The sequence below is a fragment of the Amphiura filiformis genome, chromosome 11, assembly GCF_039555335.1.
Source record: "Amphiura filiformis chromosome 11, Afil_fr2py, whole genome shotgun sequence".
NCBI lineage: Eukaryota > Metazoa > Echinodermata > Ophiuroidea > Amphilepidida > Amphiuridae > Amphiura > Amphiura filiformis.
This window is the reverse complement of record NC_092638.1, coordinates 62,077,215-62,095,851: the sequence shown is the minus strand read 5'-3', so window position 1 is coordinate 62,095,851 and position 18,637 is coordinate 62,077,215. Positions and strand designations below refer to the sequence as shown.

The 18,637-nt window shown below is 36.8% G+C and overlaps 2 protein-coding genes across 2 annotated transcripts in view; both read left to right on the top strand.

Moving 5' to 3' along the window:
- Nucleotides 1-11,432, top strand: part of LOC140163829 (collagen alpha-1(XXVI) chain-like) — a 109,998-nt gene extending 98,566 nt beyond the window's left edge. The window contains exons 3-5 of the mRNA XM_072187144.1: nt 6,087-6,184; nt 7,594-7,646; nt 11,361-11,432. Of these exons, the coding sequence (XP_072043245.1) occupies nt 6,087-6,184; nt 7,594-7,646; nt 11,361-11,432 (223 nt within the window). The remainder of the gene's footprint in view (nt 1-6,086; nt 6,185-7,593; nt 7,647-11,360) is intronic.
- LOC140165118 (uncharacterized) lies at nt 11,431-17,872 on the top strand. Its single transcript, XM_072188549.1, has 4 exons — nt 11,431-11,623; nt 13,767-13,828; nt 15,139-15,226; nt 16,506-17,872. The coding sequence occupies exons 1-4, from the start codon at nt 11,443-11,445 to the stop codon at nt 16,823-16,825; spliced, it is 651 nt and encodes a 216-aa protein (XP_072044650.1). The 5' UTR covers nt 11,431-11,442; the 3' UTR covers nt 16,826-17,872.
- The last annotated feature ends 765 nt before the right edge of the window (nt 17,873-18,637 follow it).

Here is an 18,637-nt window from a genome sequence, read left to right as displayed (position 1 = left end):
GATCTTTTGTGAGTTTGATAAGGCACAGGTCAAGCCATGCACGCGCTTTCGATTCATTCAAAACCCATTAAATGCTTCAATTCCACGAAAATATACGGTTAAATGTACGGATTTTGTAATATTGTAAGGTGTCATTATTCATTAAGCACATAAAAAAAAACCCTTTTCTTTAGATAAAATCTAACCTATTACTAGGGAAGGCTGAACTGACTTGAATATAGATTACATTGCATGCTTATTAACCTAAATAACGTATTGAAAATGTAATATTAGCTATTCTAATTCTGTACGGTGAATGACAATGCATGATTTTGTCATGTTTGTGGTGCAGTTTTTGAAATCTGTGGATTGACATCCCTAACCATGCTGACGGGGATGATAAAATGTGCCATCTCATTATTTTTCCTCAAATGCTGCATTCAGTTTAAGGGAATCGATGGAATGGGAAGGGCTTGGCTGTTTTTTGATTAAACAAGAAATGTCTTTAAAAAAAACCATCGCGAAAGAAGAAGGTTGAAAAGAATTTAGAGAATTTGCTTTAGATCTGATGAATTCTAAACCTATACCGTTGATGTTGATGAGAACATCCATCTCATGTGCATGGATGAGAATATCCGATTCATTTTGAAGAGAAATCTGTTATGTCCTCCATCTGTATATACTTTCCCTCAAGTTTGACAAGTGTCTATTTAAAAATGAGTAGATCGTTTTAAGAGTGTAGTATAAAGACATGTACAAACTTCGGTTTCAACTTGACGAGTAACTTTTTGACTAGAATCAGACATACATCGTCAGAGGACCGTATTCTTGGTGAACGAACGAACATGTAAACAAACAAGTCAAGATTCAAGAGGCATCTCATATTTTTTGCAGAAGTGAAGTGGTTCGTTATTTTGTTCTGGTGACGGTATACGGTGTGACTCAACCAATTAAAACGAGTATATTTAATTTCTGTATATAAACCACTTCACTTTTCAGAATGACCATTTCTCGACCTGACTTACAGTACGTGCCTTAGTTTTCGTCGAACGCATGTAAGCTCATGTATAATAGGCCTATATGATCTAATTTACCTTTTAACGTCGATCCGTGGCGCGCATAAGATAGGCCTAAAACAATCAAAATCAGTAAAAACAAAGAAAAAAGAGAAAAAATAAGCTAAAGAACAAATAACTCAATTACATCGGACTGCAAGGAAAAAACATCAGGGAAAAGTAAATGAAATAAATTGAATAGGGGATTCGAACCCACGCCTAAGTAAGTTCTTCTTTAGCCCGCCCCGCCAAGTCCAGTATAGGATCTCGAACATGTTCATGTCAACTTTGTCAATACACAGTTCTTTAACCCCAATAGGATTCTAATGTACAGAATGACCTTTGAACGTATTGGGTGCAAAAACTCATACTCCACAACTTCAGGTCAACTCGGAAAAACAGTGGCATGATCGACGGGAATTATATAAATAAACATTAATTTCCATCAGGTTCGCCGTCGCAAATAATAAAGGAGACAAGGAGAAAAAGTGATCCCGCCTGGGAATCGAACCCAGGACCTCAGGTTTACGAGACCTAGGAAATTTAACACTGTTTTTCCGTGTTAAATTTCCTCACAGGGAGGATGGCAATTTATTTCTCGCACTTACGGCTCTAGCTACTATGGGCTATTTGCGGGGAGGAGATAAGTTTAAGTGACCGCTTATGGGTTCGAATTTCAACCAGCCTAATCATGAAGCTCCCGTGGCCAAGTGGTTAAGGCATAGGTCTCGTAAACCTGAGGTCCTGGGTTCGATTCCCAGGCGGGATCACTTTTTCTCCTTGTCTCCTTTATTATTTGCGACGGCGAACCTGATGAAAATTAATGTTTATTCAGGTCAACTCTTGAGTCATGCTTGTTAAATGAGGGTTGTTGAACTTCGCCATCGAAGACGAGCTCATTTTGGCTCATCCTGAAAATAACACCTTTCATTTCTGATTACAATATGAGAAAGGTTTTTAACACAAGTCAACACATACATAAATGACAGCCAGTGAAAAAATTTCACTGACTATTCAGGATTTGAACCTGGGACCTTCGGATCACCGGACCGATGCTCTACCAACTGATTACGATGATAATTGCCTAAAACCATTCACGGTTAAGTGGTTGTCATTTGCTGCTATATACTGCTATAATTTTCGCTCTAGGGTCTAGTACAAGGAGTTGAAAGAATGGTCGCCATCTGATATTTTGGTTTGTCCCTTCATTGCCAATTATCATTAATAGAAAAGCTTATAAACACCGATAAAGACCGATTCTATAGGACAATTTCGTAGCTCCCAATAATACCGTTTGTCCCCTCTGGCCACTGTGACCCGACCAAAAGACTGCTGAATGGCAGAACAAGAACTCTCTTTAAAAAAAGACAACGCCATGGATGAAGATCAGGCAGACTAAACTCCCAGAAAAACTATACACTACACTGTAAAATCACGTCTTGGAAGCTTAGTTTGTCAATAGTCATGACAGTGTCGTGTAAATACACACAATCGTCAACAATACTTCAGAAACAGTGTGTCTTGGATGCAGACTCACTCTAAGACACTTGCTCTGTATGAAAAGAAAGAAAGAAACAAAATTGAAGAAGAGCAAGGAAAAGAAATGTCACTCCCAACAAATCAAGGCAAGGGTAGGGCCTATAATTTTGCTTTTAGCCCTTGGGTCGAGAAATAAGAACTTGGAGTTCTTCCATGTACCGATACAAAGGTTGTTTTGAGTGCGGAAGTTCGGGCAAGGCATAAGTTTGTTGAAGACAATGTGTGAATGCAAGACACACAATTTTTACAGTGTAAGTCCTTTGGTCAAGACAAACACGTTGAATGAACTTATGTAAGGAAAGGTAATCATTGCTGATTTCTCATTATCAACAAACAATTTCCTCTAAGCCTTTCGGATTTAGAAACAAGATTTGGATTTGTAGAACAAGAGTCAAAATGACTCCTGTCTCTTTCAAACCCCGTTTCAAACCACAAAAGCATTTGTAGGAATGACAATGACCATAGGCCATGAACTTCTATTACCGTCAATAAACCATGTCGATGGCAACAGATTGGTCGGGTTTACTTTTGTTTTGGTGTAACGCAAATGAACCAACAGCCAGAGGCTTGGTACGATGATACGATGTAAATGCAACTTGATGAAACTTAAGCTTCCGTTTGTTTTCATCGTGTAGGCAAGTGCAATGGACAACCAAGCTCAACCAGATGGGCAAAAATGCTTTATTTGATGACAATGTCGGTTAATATTCGGCAGATGAAAGTCTTAATGCTAGTAAAGGTTAGCACAGATATATTAATGTTAAAAGGGTCATTTTGATTCCACCCAGAAGACACTTTCGCAGTTGATGTTCAGTGAGAGGTGAAGATGTTAAACATGCTAAAAAGACTTGTTAGAAACTTGAAAACAAGTGGGCGCGGCTCTGTACCTTTTAACACAGAATAAACCCTGATAAACTCATATGCATTAGGCACATATCTCAGAGCTTTAAGGCATACATACAGGTACTCTTTTGGCAGTAGCGTAGCTAGGATTTTAGCGTGAGGGTGCAAAGCCAATTTTTGTCCCCATTTGTCCATTTTGTCCCATTGTTAGTCATTTTAAGGACACTTTATACTCTTTGTCGTCTCCAGTCTATCCCTGAAAAATTTCGGTGGGGCACCCCCCCGCTGTCTCTTAGGTTGGTAAAAAAGAAGAGATGGAATGGGAGATGAGAGAGGGATGGGTGGGGGAGGGGAGCGAGATTGAGAAAGTGAGAGAGAAAAAAGGAGGAACTATGTTATTTTGACAGCCATGGTGCATTGGTGTTTTGCATAAAACACCAATTTCTACGTACAATTTACTTCATACTTCTCTACCATTTTAGAATAATATGTATTGTTAGAAATATTTAGACCTATTAGACCTATTTGAATGTGCAAAACCTGATGATATTTCATCATTAAATCAGTAAACCCTATACCCAGCAAACACAAAACGTTTTCGACACTATTCGCAAAATGTTATAAAAGGTTGTCAGAAAACGTTTAAATGTCGGGTTATATAAAGGGTATAAGAGTATAAAACGTTTTCATAACATTGAAAACATTTTTTGATGATCTACTGCTCAGCAAACACAAAATGTTTTATAGAAAACGTTTAAATGTCGGGTTATATAAAGGGTATAAAAACGTTTTAATAACATTCTAAAAACTTTTTTGAAAACTTGATACAAAACATTCTAAACAGAATGTTATTTAGGGGTTGAAAAAATATTTTGCGAAAAATGTTTACCCAAAATATATGCAATAACGTTTTAAAAACGTTTTCATGACCTTTATATAACCTGACATTTAAATGTTATTAAAGCGTTTAAAAAACCCATTTTAAGAACATTTCCGTGTTTGCTGGGTGCAAATATTTTAACATAATATTATTTAAGTGTTGACAAAACATTTGGCTAAAAATGATTGCAAAAATAGTTTACAATAACATTTTGAAAACATTTAAAAATATTGTTGTAGTGTGTTTTCATACAAAACGTTTTAAAACGTTTTCATGACCTTTATATAACCCGACATTTTAATGTTATTAAAACGCTTTTACCTAAACTAAAAGCCAAAATATAACTTAGTTAAAACGTTTTTAAAATGTGTAACATTCTAAAAACTTTTTTGAAAACTTGATACAAAACATTCTAAACAGAATGTTATTTAGGGGTTGAAAAAATATTTTGCGAAAAATGTTTACCCAAAATATATGCAATAACGTTTTAAAAACGTTTTCATGACCTTTATATAACCTGACATTTAAATGTTATTAAAGCGTTTAAAAAACCCATTTTAAGAACATTTCCGTGTTTGCTGGGTGCAAATATTTTAACATAATATTATTTAAGTGTTGACAAAACATTTGGCTAAAAATGATTGCAAAAATAGTTTACAATAACATTTTGAAAACATTTAAAAAATATTGTTGTAGTGTGTTTTCATGCAAAACGTTTAATGTTTTCATGACCTTCATATAACCCGACATTTAATGTTATTAAAACGCTTTTACCTAAACTAAAAGCCAAAATATAACTTAGTTAAAACGTTTTTAAAACGTTTTTGTGTTTGCTGGGTATGCAATGTATAAAGGCGAATTTTTGCTGAGGACAATTGGGGTGATTTTCAGGGGGAAACTCCCAAAGTTTGCCTAAAATTTGGCATTTTCCCCCCAAAGTTGAAATGATTTGCCAATTTCTTATTTTTACTGGGGATAAATGAAGGGTAAAACCTTTATTGGAGGCATTTTCCTCTCCCCTGGCGCCGCCACTGAGTGAGTACGGTTCTACATTCTAATCGTAATTTAGGGGTGGTGAGAACTTGGAAAAAATACCTGGATCTTCGGGGGTCACCTGTTTGGTGTCGCCATAAAATGGAGACACTCCCAATGCATGTTTGGTGTGTGCGAATAAAAGTTGGTTAAGATATTTTTACACACCCTCACATTATTGTCATTTTGCAAATTTTAACATGCTTTCCCCCAAAGATCATAAACAGACCGAATTTTTGTTCCACACCTATTTTACCCGAGTGTCGTCCCTCCCTACATTTCTCGGTCCTACTGATGAACCTAACACCCTGTGGCGGGTGGTTTTACTTCATCAGGTAGATAAAATTGAACATGCATGTGTTACCGTGTTAATTCATCAGATGAGTAAAAACATGCCCGCCTACACATACCGTTCACAAACACTTGTAATTATAGGGGGGGTCGATGCAAAACAATTTCAGCGCGAAAATTTTTCGGGTCCCCTTTCAGATCTCAAAATGTCAGCCCCCCCCTTTTTTTTTTTTGACATGAAAATGATGGGTCAACCCCATGGAAAATCATATTTTCCCAGGAAAATTTGTGGTCATTTTTTTTTCAACCCCACCCCATCTTAGGAGGGCCAAAACTTTTAAGGCCCTCTCCCGTTTTGCATCAGGCCCCTTAATAAGTATTTGTGAACGGTTCCTAAGTTACATGCCACATGATACGTCCTAATTCTAACACTGGTTATTATTGGTCCTTTCTTTAAATTTTCACAGAATGATGTTTCGACCTAAATATGTAATTGGATACAGAAATATAGAAACATTAGAAAGAAGATGTTGTCCGGGTTTTACAGGACGTAACTGTGACCAATGTAAGTATTAATTTGTAAATTCTTTGACCTTTAATTTAAAGGTGCATGGGTCGTCAGATTCGTTTCATATTGCTGTTGTATACTTAATAATTGCATGTTGCTGGTAATTTGATTTTAATGTTTTGTAGGAAAATGTGTTTCACAACGGCCCATAAACCAGGCCTGTAACCAGGATTTATTTGGGGGGGGCTGATTTATTGGACCTTTAGCGATGGGGGGGGGGGGTCCGCCCCCAGGGTACGGCAGGGGCGTAACCAGACCTGACCTTCCGGGGGGGCAAGATTGAAAAATTTCCCAATTTTTGACCAAAAGTTGTATTATTTATGTGCGCATCGCGAGCGGCTTGCCGCGAAGTGATAAACGGGTGGGGTCCAGGGGCCCGCCTGTTGGCCCCCGGCGGGGGTTCATGGGACGGAGCCCCCTGAAGCTCATGGTTTTTGGCATATTAGAAGCTAAAAATCCAGTGTTCAGAGTACAAAATTTCACAATGAAAGTAGTATAGATCTTCTTCCCTCTTTCTTCCCCCTTCCCCTTTTCTCTTCTCCCTTCCCCTTTTTTTTCTTTCCCTCTTTTTTCTTTTCTTCTTTCCTCTTTCTCTTCTTCCCTCTTTTTCCCTTTTTCTCTTCTCCTTCCCTTTTTCTTCCCTCTTTTCTCTCCTTCCCCCTTTTCCCCTTCCCAATTTTTTGCTCTTCTTCCCAGTTTTTTTTGGGGGGCAGGCTTGCCCCCCCGGCCCCCCCTGGTTACGCCACTGGGTTACGGGCCTGACAGGTGGTAACCATGGGGATGGGGTTTTTTTTATTCATAACGAAGCAGCCGAGTAGAACACATTTACTCATCTGAAATGTTGCTGTTGCTTATTTTTGTGACAAAGCGTTTTACAAACTTTTTTTCATGATGACCTTTATAATTATAACCCGTCGTTTTGACCAAAAACCAAAACACGAAAACACGTGCATGTGTTTGCTGGGATACACTTGGAAATTGTCTTTTAAAGTAAAAATTAAAGGCAAATCCTCAAAAGATGTCCCCATATCCAGAAACCGGCCAAAACCTAACCTTACAAAAAATCCCTTTAAAAGGGAATGTCGAGTTCATGGTGTTTTCTGGGTAGAGACGTTACAAGGATACCAGTCTTAACATGATGCATATTCTTGGGGTATAACGAAAGTAGATCAGTCGCTTTACTTTTTTTTCATTGAATGTTTTTAAATAGACATGTTAGAAAACAAAAACAAAAGTTATATCCTACACACAATTTGAGCTTTGCAACTTGTTAGCACATTAACACTACCGTCACGATTAGGCCCATAGTGTTGCAATGGTGTTTTCTTTTTGTCAATTGTTCCGCATTTTTTTAAAACTTTTCAACAAATTCTAACATTAATGTGTTCAACAATTTTATTTTACAGTATGTTTCAACTGCTCAATATTAGAAGATCTCCAAAGAAAAGTTAACCATCTTGTAAGTAGTCAAACCATGGACGTTCTAAATAAGTCTTAATCATATAAAAAAAAGTTATTTAGCACGTCCATGGTCAATCCAATTGTCGGATATTCCAGTTGAAATCCATACACCCGTATGGAAGACATGACCTTAATCTTCCACACAGGGAGTGTGAATTTCAAATAGGATTTATACCTGAAGGGGTGAGTCCATATAGAGGGGGCTCTTAACACAAATTACTGTATGAGTATGCTCCTCCGTAAAGACCCCTGTGTTTGGACCACACTGCTCCTAAAGACCCCTAAATTGAACCAAAAGAGAGCACCGAAAAGACCCCTGATTTTGATTATTTCAGCTCTAGACCTCTAAATTGCTCATTCCTCACATTTGTTTCTGGCTTTTTCCCAGGCAATTTTTAACCAGAAAGCAAAGAAAGACCCTTGAATATGACCATTTGTAGTTCCGAAAACCCCTTATATTCAGTAAGCCCCCAGCCCCCAAAGACCCACCATCCCCAAACTCTGGGGGAGCTTACCTACCAAAAAATAATATCCCAGGGGTCCATTTAAAATCTACATCCCCGGTGTGGGATATTAAGGTCATGTCTTCCATAGGGGGTGTATGGAGTTCAACCCCATTGTGACCCAGTTATGCAAAATTAGGATGTCTCCTACATTCTTATTGAGTTATAAGCAGATTTATCCCAATGAAGTATGATATTTTCTGTAACTGGGCTTTATGTCATATTTTGATGACATTGACATACAAATGGAAGTTGAATGCAAGTCTTTGTTATCATGGTCATGATGCAAACATTTGAAAATTTAACTTTTCATCATTATATTCTCACAATTGTTGATGGAATTATATTGTCAAAAATTGACCTCCATTAGAATGTGATTGATTTGATTTAAAAGTTAATTAAGAATTTAATATTTGGTTTGATACTTTCCTATTATCTTCAATTCTGGTCAAGGGTATGTAAGTTGAAAAAGTAGGCCAAATATTACTGTATTATACTCCCTATTCTGTAAATATACAGCATTATTTTTTTTTTGATTAAAAAATATGATCCTGTTTTGCCGAAAGAAATATAACTAAATCCCGACCTTTTAGTTAGTTCGAAACTATAATATTTTATGTTATTTTTGATAATTGGTTATGAAAAAGATTAGAAAATAATATGTTTTCCAAAAATTAGAATGCATTTAACTTGAAATTAGTTCAAATCTTTCAGCTTGATTGTTACAGCATACGAAAAACACCCTAAAAATGCATGTTTTTTGCCCTTATTTCCAAAAATTGACCAAACATTTAAATTTGACTTTCATTGCCAGTTAGAACTAACTAAACAAAGATTTAGTTATGTTTTATTTGGCAAAACGTAATATTTTTTAATCCAAAAAAAAAAAAAAAAAAATAGGGAGTAAATCAAGATCCATATTATTAAATCAAATCAAATCAAATCAATCATCAAAATGGTCTATGACTAAATAAATTTCTTTTGTTTGGAAAAGGTTTTTAATACAGATGAGTTTAAAAGAATTGGCATGAATTTATACCTTCCTGAAAAGGAAGCAACATCGAAACATATTCTGGTACTAGTTTCAAGTACTAGTATTAGGTATAAAAGGTTATATTGAAACAAAACTTTTTCAATTGTTTAAAACTGAGATCTGAGATGTGTAGGACCAGTGTCATCAGTATCTCACTCAAATGATTAAATTTGTACTATATTAGTATTTTGAATAAACAGGCTAAATTTGCACAACTTTAAGCAATTAAATTTAAATATTTAAGACAAAAAATTATGAATTGATCACATAAATGACACAAACTCCATGTATGTTGTTTTTCTCATTCTATTCTTACACGTATATGTGCTCTTATTACATATGCCTCTATGAACTATTTCCTTCTTTCATCTACCTCACTTTCTATCTTCTTTTCCTGGATCCTTCCCTATTATACCGACCCTCCTCCCTGCGTTCCCTGTCTGGTCTACTAATGTTATCCTCTAACAATTAAACCATTTCCACCACCACTCTCACATCTTTTCACAAAAACTATTAATTCTATCACCAAACAATCATACAAAAATCACAACGCTATCACCATCACCACTGCCAACAATCACCTACTACAAAAAACATCACAACCTAAACAAACCACCACCACAACCACAACACAAAAAACACATCAACACAAATTCCATTACCACTGCCAACACTCATCACTCCACCACCACCTACACCACCACTACAAAAACCATCACCACCACCACAAAAACCACTATCACCCCAACAACACCAAAACCACCACAAATCACAAACACTAAAAAACACAAATACATAAACCACCACCACAAAACCATTACCACCACCATAAAAACCACTGCCACCACCACAAATATCACCATCACCCTAACAACACCAAAACCACCACCAACCACAACACTAACCCAAAAACACCCATCAACACAAAAATATAAAACCACTATCACCACTGCCAAAACTTACACCACAACAAACACCATTAACATCATTACCACTACCACAAATCCCACCAACAACCACAACACCCAAACCACCAACAATAACTACTAACACAACAAAACACCCACCACCACCACCACCATCAACACCAACACATAAACCACTATCATTACTATCCTACATCAAAACCACACATCCCACCAACACAAAAAAAACACTAACACAAAATCCACCGGTGACCACTGCCAACACTCATCACCAAAACCACATACACCATTACCACGACCACAAAAACCAACACACCACACCAACAACCACAATACCAAAACCACCAACAACAACCACTAACACAAAAAAACACCAACACTCACAACAACAAAATCACCACCACCATGTCCACCACCATCATTATCCCATACCAAAACCACACTCTCAAAACCATGACAACTGTTTATTGTTATGATGTATGTAACTTCATTCATACCACAAATGCATAATATCATAAACACCTCAAAAGAAATAAGTCCCCCTCTGAATATGTCGTCATAACATTGTAAGGTTTAATTTTGTACCAACAAAACTAACTGTGAAATAATTATATGACTGTTTACTAAGTGCTGTGTGAAAATGAGATATTTCCATGACTTCAGGGCTGAATGAGCCTAAATTGAAGGCAAAAACTGCCCTTTTCAAAAGTCACAAAGTAGGCCTATGCTTGTCACAAAAGTTGATTCATGGCTTGTTACTAATGGAAAACCCCATATGTTTGAGTGCAGTTTAAAATCCTCACCAAGTGAACATTTACTGTAATGTGTATCGATTCTTGATCATTCAGCCATGCAAATCCCCTTGGTGCAGAGTTCAGCATAGTGAGTTGTAAGATGGTCAGTTCCATTCCTTGTCCCAATATGCCTTGCAGTTAACAAGCATAGGCCTACTTTGTGACTTTTGGAAAGGGCACTTTTTGTCTTCAATTTAGGCTCATTCAGCCCTGAAGTCATGGAAATCTCTCATTTTCACACAGCACTTTGTAAACAGTCATATAATTATTTCAAAGTTAGTTTTGTTGGTACAAAACGAAACCTTACGATGTTATGACGACATGTTCAGAGGGGGACTTATTTCTTTTGAGGTGTTTACATCAAAATATCATTCACATTATTTTGGTTATTTTCTTGTTTGATTTTTAATTTTTATTGATTTCTGTTCAACCCCCGCCCCATTACCACACATACAGATAACGCAGGGAGGAGGCTCTTACACTTCCCCCAAGTATGTCAATCACATTGGCGGGCCAACCAGGAGTTGATCCTTCCCTCATGAGGGTCACAAGGACCGAGGGCCCTTCAGGTCCCAGGGGACCAAGTGGACCAAGGGGGCCAACAGGATCACCAGGTGTAGATGGCCTAAGTGGCCAAAGTGGTCCTCAAGGTCCTCCCGGTCCAGCTGGTTTTCCGGGACCGCCTGGCCCACCGGGACCACCCGGAGAATCCGTAGTTGGTAAGTACTATAGTTTACTTGTCGTTCAAGCCATATTATAACACTTGCGGAGGAGAACGCCCTCAAAAATTTATTAAATTCTGGTTTTTACACAATTGTAATGTACTTTCGTCAATAAAGATACTCTGCAAAAATCAAGACTTCAGGTGCTGTAGTTTTGTCAAAATCCGAGATTACAACCGCGGGAATAACATGCATTGGTGCTAGTAGTAGATTCCAGTTTTCTATGCTTTACCTCACTTGTTCGGCTCAAAATTTAAAGGGGACATATCTGACAGTAAAAGCTAACATTTTATGGAAAATAAATACTAATCTATTTTTACAGAAATGTTATAATATGGCTTTAAATAGATAGTTGCATATATCAAGGGTCAGTGTAGCAAGAACCTGTTTCATCGGGGGAAGGATTTGAGCACTGCTAAACTTTGACAAAGGGTTATATTTAATGCAACATTTCCAACAATAATTCGCACCTAGGGTCATGTCCGTTGCTAGAGGGGTATGGGGGTTGTGTGACACCCCCCAATCCAATTCTTTACACTTTAGAATAACAATTGGTAATAAATTATAAAACAATTTTAAGACCAATATACATCATTTCAGCAATGTAAAACCATTTGAGAGCATTTTGATATATTCTTTCCATGGTAAAATGTATTTTAGACATCAAATTGTAGAACATTTAACAATCTATTTTAGACATCAAAATTTAGAATCTTTTGACAATAAATTATAGATCAGCTTTAGAATCAATCTAAATAATTTCAGTACAATCAAACCATCTGAACGGGTGAAGTTCTGTATTAAAGTATGGAACAAAATGATTAATTTGTGAAAATAATACTCAAAAAACCCAACCAACAAACACTTGATATTTGTCATTTGAAAGATTTTTTAATGCCAAGAACACCCTTTTTATTTTGAGCCAAACTAAAGACTATTATTATTTCATTTTAGCACCTTGATTGTGAATGTGTGTATTGCGAATCTAATTGGTTGAATAAATCCCAGAACTTATTTTGAAATATCAGTTTTTGTAACAAATACAGCATACCGTAAACGTTTGCCTAATAGCGCTCTGGGCTCCCTTGACATAACTTGAATTTTTAAACACAAACTTAAAGTGCCCTCCCATAAAAATCCCACCAGCAGATAAGGGCACATACCTTAATTCTTGTTGGGATTTTTAAAGGAGGGAGCTCTCTATTTGTACATGAAATTTACCCCAAGGCAAAGGAGCCCAGGTGCGCCATTAGGCAAACGTTTACGGTATAAGGACTTGTTTTTCACAGTTATGTTAGTTCATCAAAGCAGATCCTACACTATTTTTATAAACAAATTTGGCTTTCCGCACTTTGAAATAATTAAACACATGCCAAGAAACTTGGTTAATGGCTAATGTGCATAACCACATCTGGCATTTTGTAATTTTATTCATGTATTCAAGTCACCGTCAAATTAAGAAACTGAGCTTTACACACCAATTAATGGAAGCGGTGGATGCCACAGATATTACCCAGCAAACACAAAACGTTTTCGATATCATACACAAAAGGTTATAAAGGTTGTCCGAATACGTGTAAATGTTGGGTTATATAAAGGGTATATATAGGGCATAAAACGTTTTCATAACATTAAAAAACATTTTTTTGATAACCTACTGCAAATATTTTAACATAATGTTATTTAAGTATTGACAAAAATATTTGGCAAAAAAATGTTTGCAAAAAATAGTTTACAATAACATTTTGATAACATTTTTAAAATATTGTTGTAGTGTGTTTTCTTACAAAACATTTTTAAATGTTTCCAGGACCTTTATATAACCCGACATTTAATGTCAGTAAAATGTGTGTACCTAAACCAAAACTCAAAATATAACTTGTTTAAACGTTTTTAAAACGTTTTTGTGTTTGCTGGGTACGTCAGTTATTTGCAATGTTTCAAAAGAAAAACATGCATTCACTTGATCAAATTGACAATTTTTCTGTGTTGGATCAATAAAAAAATTACAAAAATGTTCTGTTATTAGGCCTTGATTCTAAACTTTTGTTAAGTAATCTTTTTTTACTTTGGGGATAATTACATTTCCCTAACTATGCTTGTTGTATTAATATTTCATAATATTTGTCTACACCTTTAGGTCCTCAAGGTCCACCAGGACCACCTGGAGAAGCTAGTCCAGGCGCTGGATTCACAGTAACGGTAAGAAATACTGATCGATTTATCAATGTGATTGATTGATTGATTGAGTGAGGTCAGGGGTGAGTGATTGATTGATGACAACTTTCATAATTTGTTTGAAAGCTAAAATTGTTGGAAACTTCGAGTGGATCAAACATTTTATAAGTTGAAATATGTTTGTTTGGTTAAAGAATTGGAACTTTGTTTTGGCTTGAGGCTTGAACTGTGTTTTACTCTCGGCCTACAACATCATGAGCAAAGGAAAAGAAAAGAGGCAAGGAGCCTGTTTTCCACCAAAAATCACCCCATATGTGCAAAAATACCAATTTTTTCCAATGTCCCAAATGAAGCCCTTTTTGGAAGCTCAAAGATCTTTACATGTACAGTCTCTGTAAGAAAACGGTATACCCCTATTGTGTATATATATCCCACTGATAAAAGCAAGTTAAAATAATGCAACTGGGAATTTGTTTGCCTTTTCCTCTGATTATTTTTTTTGCCCCAATGACCAAGCAAACTGGCTACCCCCTGTTGCTAAGCCAAAGCAGCTTTCCATCTATGAATTAATTAAGATAAATGTTGTATATAAACTGTTCAAATAAAGAAAGTCCACAGTCATTTAACCTGTCCTACACCAAAACCTGATCTTGTGGTCATGCGCAGAATCTTGTTAGCTCTAATTTGATACAAAATTTGCTACCCAACACTGTAGAGAGATTGATACCAGTATATGAAATTTGGTGCATTTTCAAAAGTTGCAAATTAAAAACGACCACACGGACCTGTAGAGGAGAATGACGGAGCGTGACCATTGATATAGCCTGAAACAACCGCTAGGCCATATCGATTGCATCGTGCCCTAGTATTCACCAGTAAAGCATTGTAGCAATCCATGCGTTAAATTAACAATTGAATAAAGCGCGCACTTGAGATAGTCGACAGGGGCCAATTGTGGGCAAGTACGCTTGACCACATTGCCATGCTAAGCAATTTCGACAGTGTGCCGAAGTGGTCCTCAAGGTCCTCCCGGTCCAGCTGGTTTTCCGGGACCGCCTGGCCCACCGGGACCACACTGTACCAAATGCCATAAACTGGTATCAATCTTTGTCACTTTTTTGAGTGTTTGGTAGCAAATTTGGTGTCAAATTGGAGATAACAAGATTCTGCACACGACCGTATCAATTAAATTGTCATAACAAGATCAGGTTTTGGTGTAGGACAGGTTACATGACTGCAGACTTTCATTATTTGAGCAGTTTATATCTTTTGCATATTACATCATAAATAAAGTTTTATTTATTAATTTGTGTAGTACAATTTATTTATTCCAGCAACTAGAATTCCAAGCAATATTTCAAGAACTTGCCGACCTCAAGGTCAGAGTGACAGTATTGGAACAAGTGATCATCACCCAACTAGGTAAATATGCTATTCCAGTTGAAATCCATACACCCCCTATGGAAGGTATCACCTTAATCTTCTACACAGGGACTGTGAACATAAAATGGGGTTACCTGAATGGGAGACTCCATTTGAAATCTACACCCCCTGTGTGCAAAGATTTTGGTAATGTCTTCGAAAGGGTGAATGGATTTCAACTGGAATAGCCCAATATTTTAGGGCTTTAGAGAAATCCTTTTAGACCTTTTAGTGAAAATGCGCATCACCTGAAATCACACAATTTGGGAGTTTTTTGGAAAGAAAATGTGCAAAAATACCCCATTTATTCAGCATGTAACACCAATTTAAAAAAATGTATAGGCCTTGCTGGCATATTGTAATTATTATCACCTTTGTGTTATACAAACATTGTGTGTAGGCCTACCTATTACAGGAAAATAATCCTGCACTACATTTAAAGGGGTGTGGCCCAATTGACAACTTTATCCCCCCCCATTTTTCTTCATCAAATTTACAATTTATACTCCATCGTTGACAGTGGCGTAACTAGGGTTGGTAGCGCCCCGGGGCAAGAAACAAAACAAAATAACTACATCAGTCTTCTATTTCATTTGTAAGGGGTGCAGATTATCTTTCCATTACAATGCCAATATTCTGATGATGCATATAATGGTAATATTTCTGCGTAAATAAACAATGCACAATGTGGTCTCTGAACTTAATATTTTGACTTTACTGAAGTATTGCTTTGTCGACAACTTGTCGACATCAGATCTTGAGATTTGACGATTGTCAACAATGAAAATCTACTAGAAAAACAGAGTTCTCATAACAGGAACTCAATTTTTTTAGTTTTTAGTGATTAAATAATATTTTACATTTTACTGACCAAGAATGACCTTTATACAAGCTGGATTTAAATGATTGGTACCCATTGGTTTTGGTGTTTATTGAAAATGCCCACTTCTTCCAAATACAACATGGGATCCTCTTGGAATGGCCAGAATGTATAATTTATAACCTTTTATCTCATTAATCTAACAAAAATGGGTGGACCTTATGTTGCATTTTGATGTGTCAGTCATGGCCACAATCACTGAAAACTGATGGGTACCAATCATTTTGATACAGCCTGTATAACCCGACATTATTGCCCTTAAAAACGTTTTCTGGCTAACTTTGTGCACCATTTTGAAAATGTTACGAAAACATATGTGTTTGCTGGGCTGTTCTTAATGTTCCGTACATGCAACTAAATTTCTCACACCAGTATGCTTTTTATCATTTTTTGTTTCAGGTGGAATTCCAAATTTATCTGGTGATGGTATACTTCTAGTTGGAACTCCTCCAAACTCACAGACTGACAGAACACTAGAACCAACGCCTGGTGCGAATGAACCTGGATTTAATATTCCTGATGGCTACTACCCAGGACCTGATACTGGTTCTGGATTTGGGAGTGAAAATGAAATTGGTGCTCAAGATCCCGGTTACATAACCACCACAACAAATAAACAAAAACCTGCCATAAATATCATAGGTACAGAGCAGAACCTTCCTGTTGTACCAGGAGCAACTTTGAATGAAAATCCTGGTGCAGAAATTCTCAAGCCATGATGGGGGCAAAGAACTCTTATGATCTTGAATTGGGCTTCCTTTTGATCTTAGATCAGATGCAGGGCATATACAATTGATCCTTGATCACACGTGGACAGCAATATATTAAGCTACAAGTGCCTCATTTTCTACGATATAGTTCTAGACTTCTAGTACCTGCACCTATCCATCAAGTATGGTCTGGATGCCAAATACCACATGGACATTATATGGCTATAATATGGTTGCAAGACACTGACCATGGACGATTTGGTTCCAACACTTAAAGGTCTGTTCATAATATGTCGCAATTGCTTTGCGATGCGGTCCATTGCCGATATATCAATTACTTTTTGCCGCAACTCAATGCATTTCCAAGTTAAAATGTATTTAAATAAAACTTTATTGCAATACCGCAATGCAGTGCAGCAACGCATCGCATCGCAATTGCGGCGTAGTATGAACAGACCTTAAGTATTAAATCTTTCAGGTGCATAACGTGGCTAAAACTGTCAGAGATTAATTGGTCAGTAGAATACATTTACTACAACTTTGTAGAGGTTTTTTTACACATTGGCCTGAATATATTTCTGGACAGGGGCACTCTGCTTTGAACTGACCAATTCCCTAAGATTGTGATGTGCTACAACTATAAGAGCGCTTGGCTACAAAGCTACCAACATTTGCGTCAGGCCTGGGCTGGTTACTACTGACCATTAGTAATTTGACTGTTGATACTTTTATACTGGTGCTCTAGTAGTGGCTCTAACTAGAGCTACACTTGACTCCCCGATCCCTTGTTATGCCCATCATAAGTACATCCATAGTTTTATGGATTGAATGAAAGTACTTTGGATTTCAAAACCAATTTCTTTACAACTTTCTTAACATTTTGTTGTTGGGCAGGAAAAACCTCCAATGTGTCATTGGCCCCTGAACATGTTTAAAACTAAACCTATGTAACCTATTGGCAGTTTTGTTTTAAACATGTTCAGGGGCCATAAGCACATCAACGATGATTTGAATCAATGGGGTATCTATAGAATGGTGTTTACAGGATTATCAAAACTCAATACTTGAGTTGGTTTACATGCTGGGCTAGTGCCAGTTGGCAATAATTCTTGTGTGATTTGGTACCTGGTATTCGCTGTCGCAGTGCATACATCATTAACTTAGTTACTGGTTCATGCTTGGTTTGTACACCTTAGCAACCCATTGACTTTGTGTTGTGATCATTTTGATTGTGGTTCCAAACACAGATAGCATGAACCATTTGATCTAGCAACGATTGATTTTGAAGTCATACTACGACAGTGAATAACAAGAGCTTACATAGGATTCTTGACAAGTGACACTTGTACTGCTACAGTTGGTTTTATATTCATAATATGGAGCTCATGACACCTCATGACACCCCACTGCAAAATGCTTAACACGATTTGGTACCCATGGTTGACAATTCACTATGGCCAATTTCTCAGTGTTACAAATGCATCTTTAAAGATCATGTGGTCCCTCAGCCAAATTCTGTGCAGTATACATGTATGAGTTATATGTGTGGTGCACACAAGCTGGACCATATCACAAAGACTTATGATTGCTCTATGCTTAATTTGTCACAAGAAAAACCATATCAAATCAAATATCAATCAAAAGTCTGTGTAAAATGGTATCCTTTATTGAAGGTGGCCATAAAGTACTTCAAAATTTAATAATTTCACAAGTAACCAAAGCCATATTATCAGTTATGTAATTTTCAGTTATGTAATTATATAAAATATATGGCCAGTTTCTCGAAGCATGGCTAGTGATCAGACATCCAAAGCCATCAGG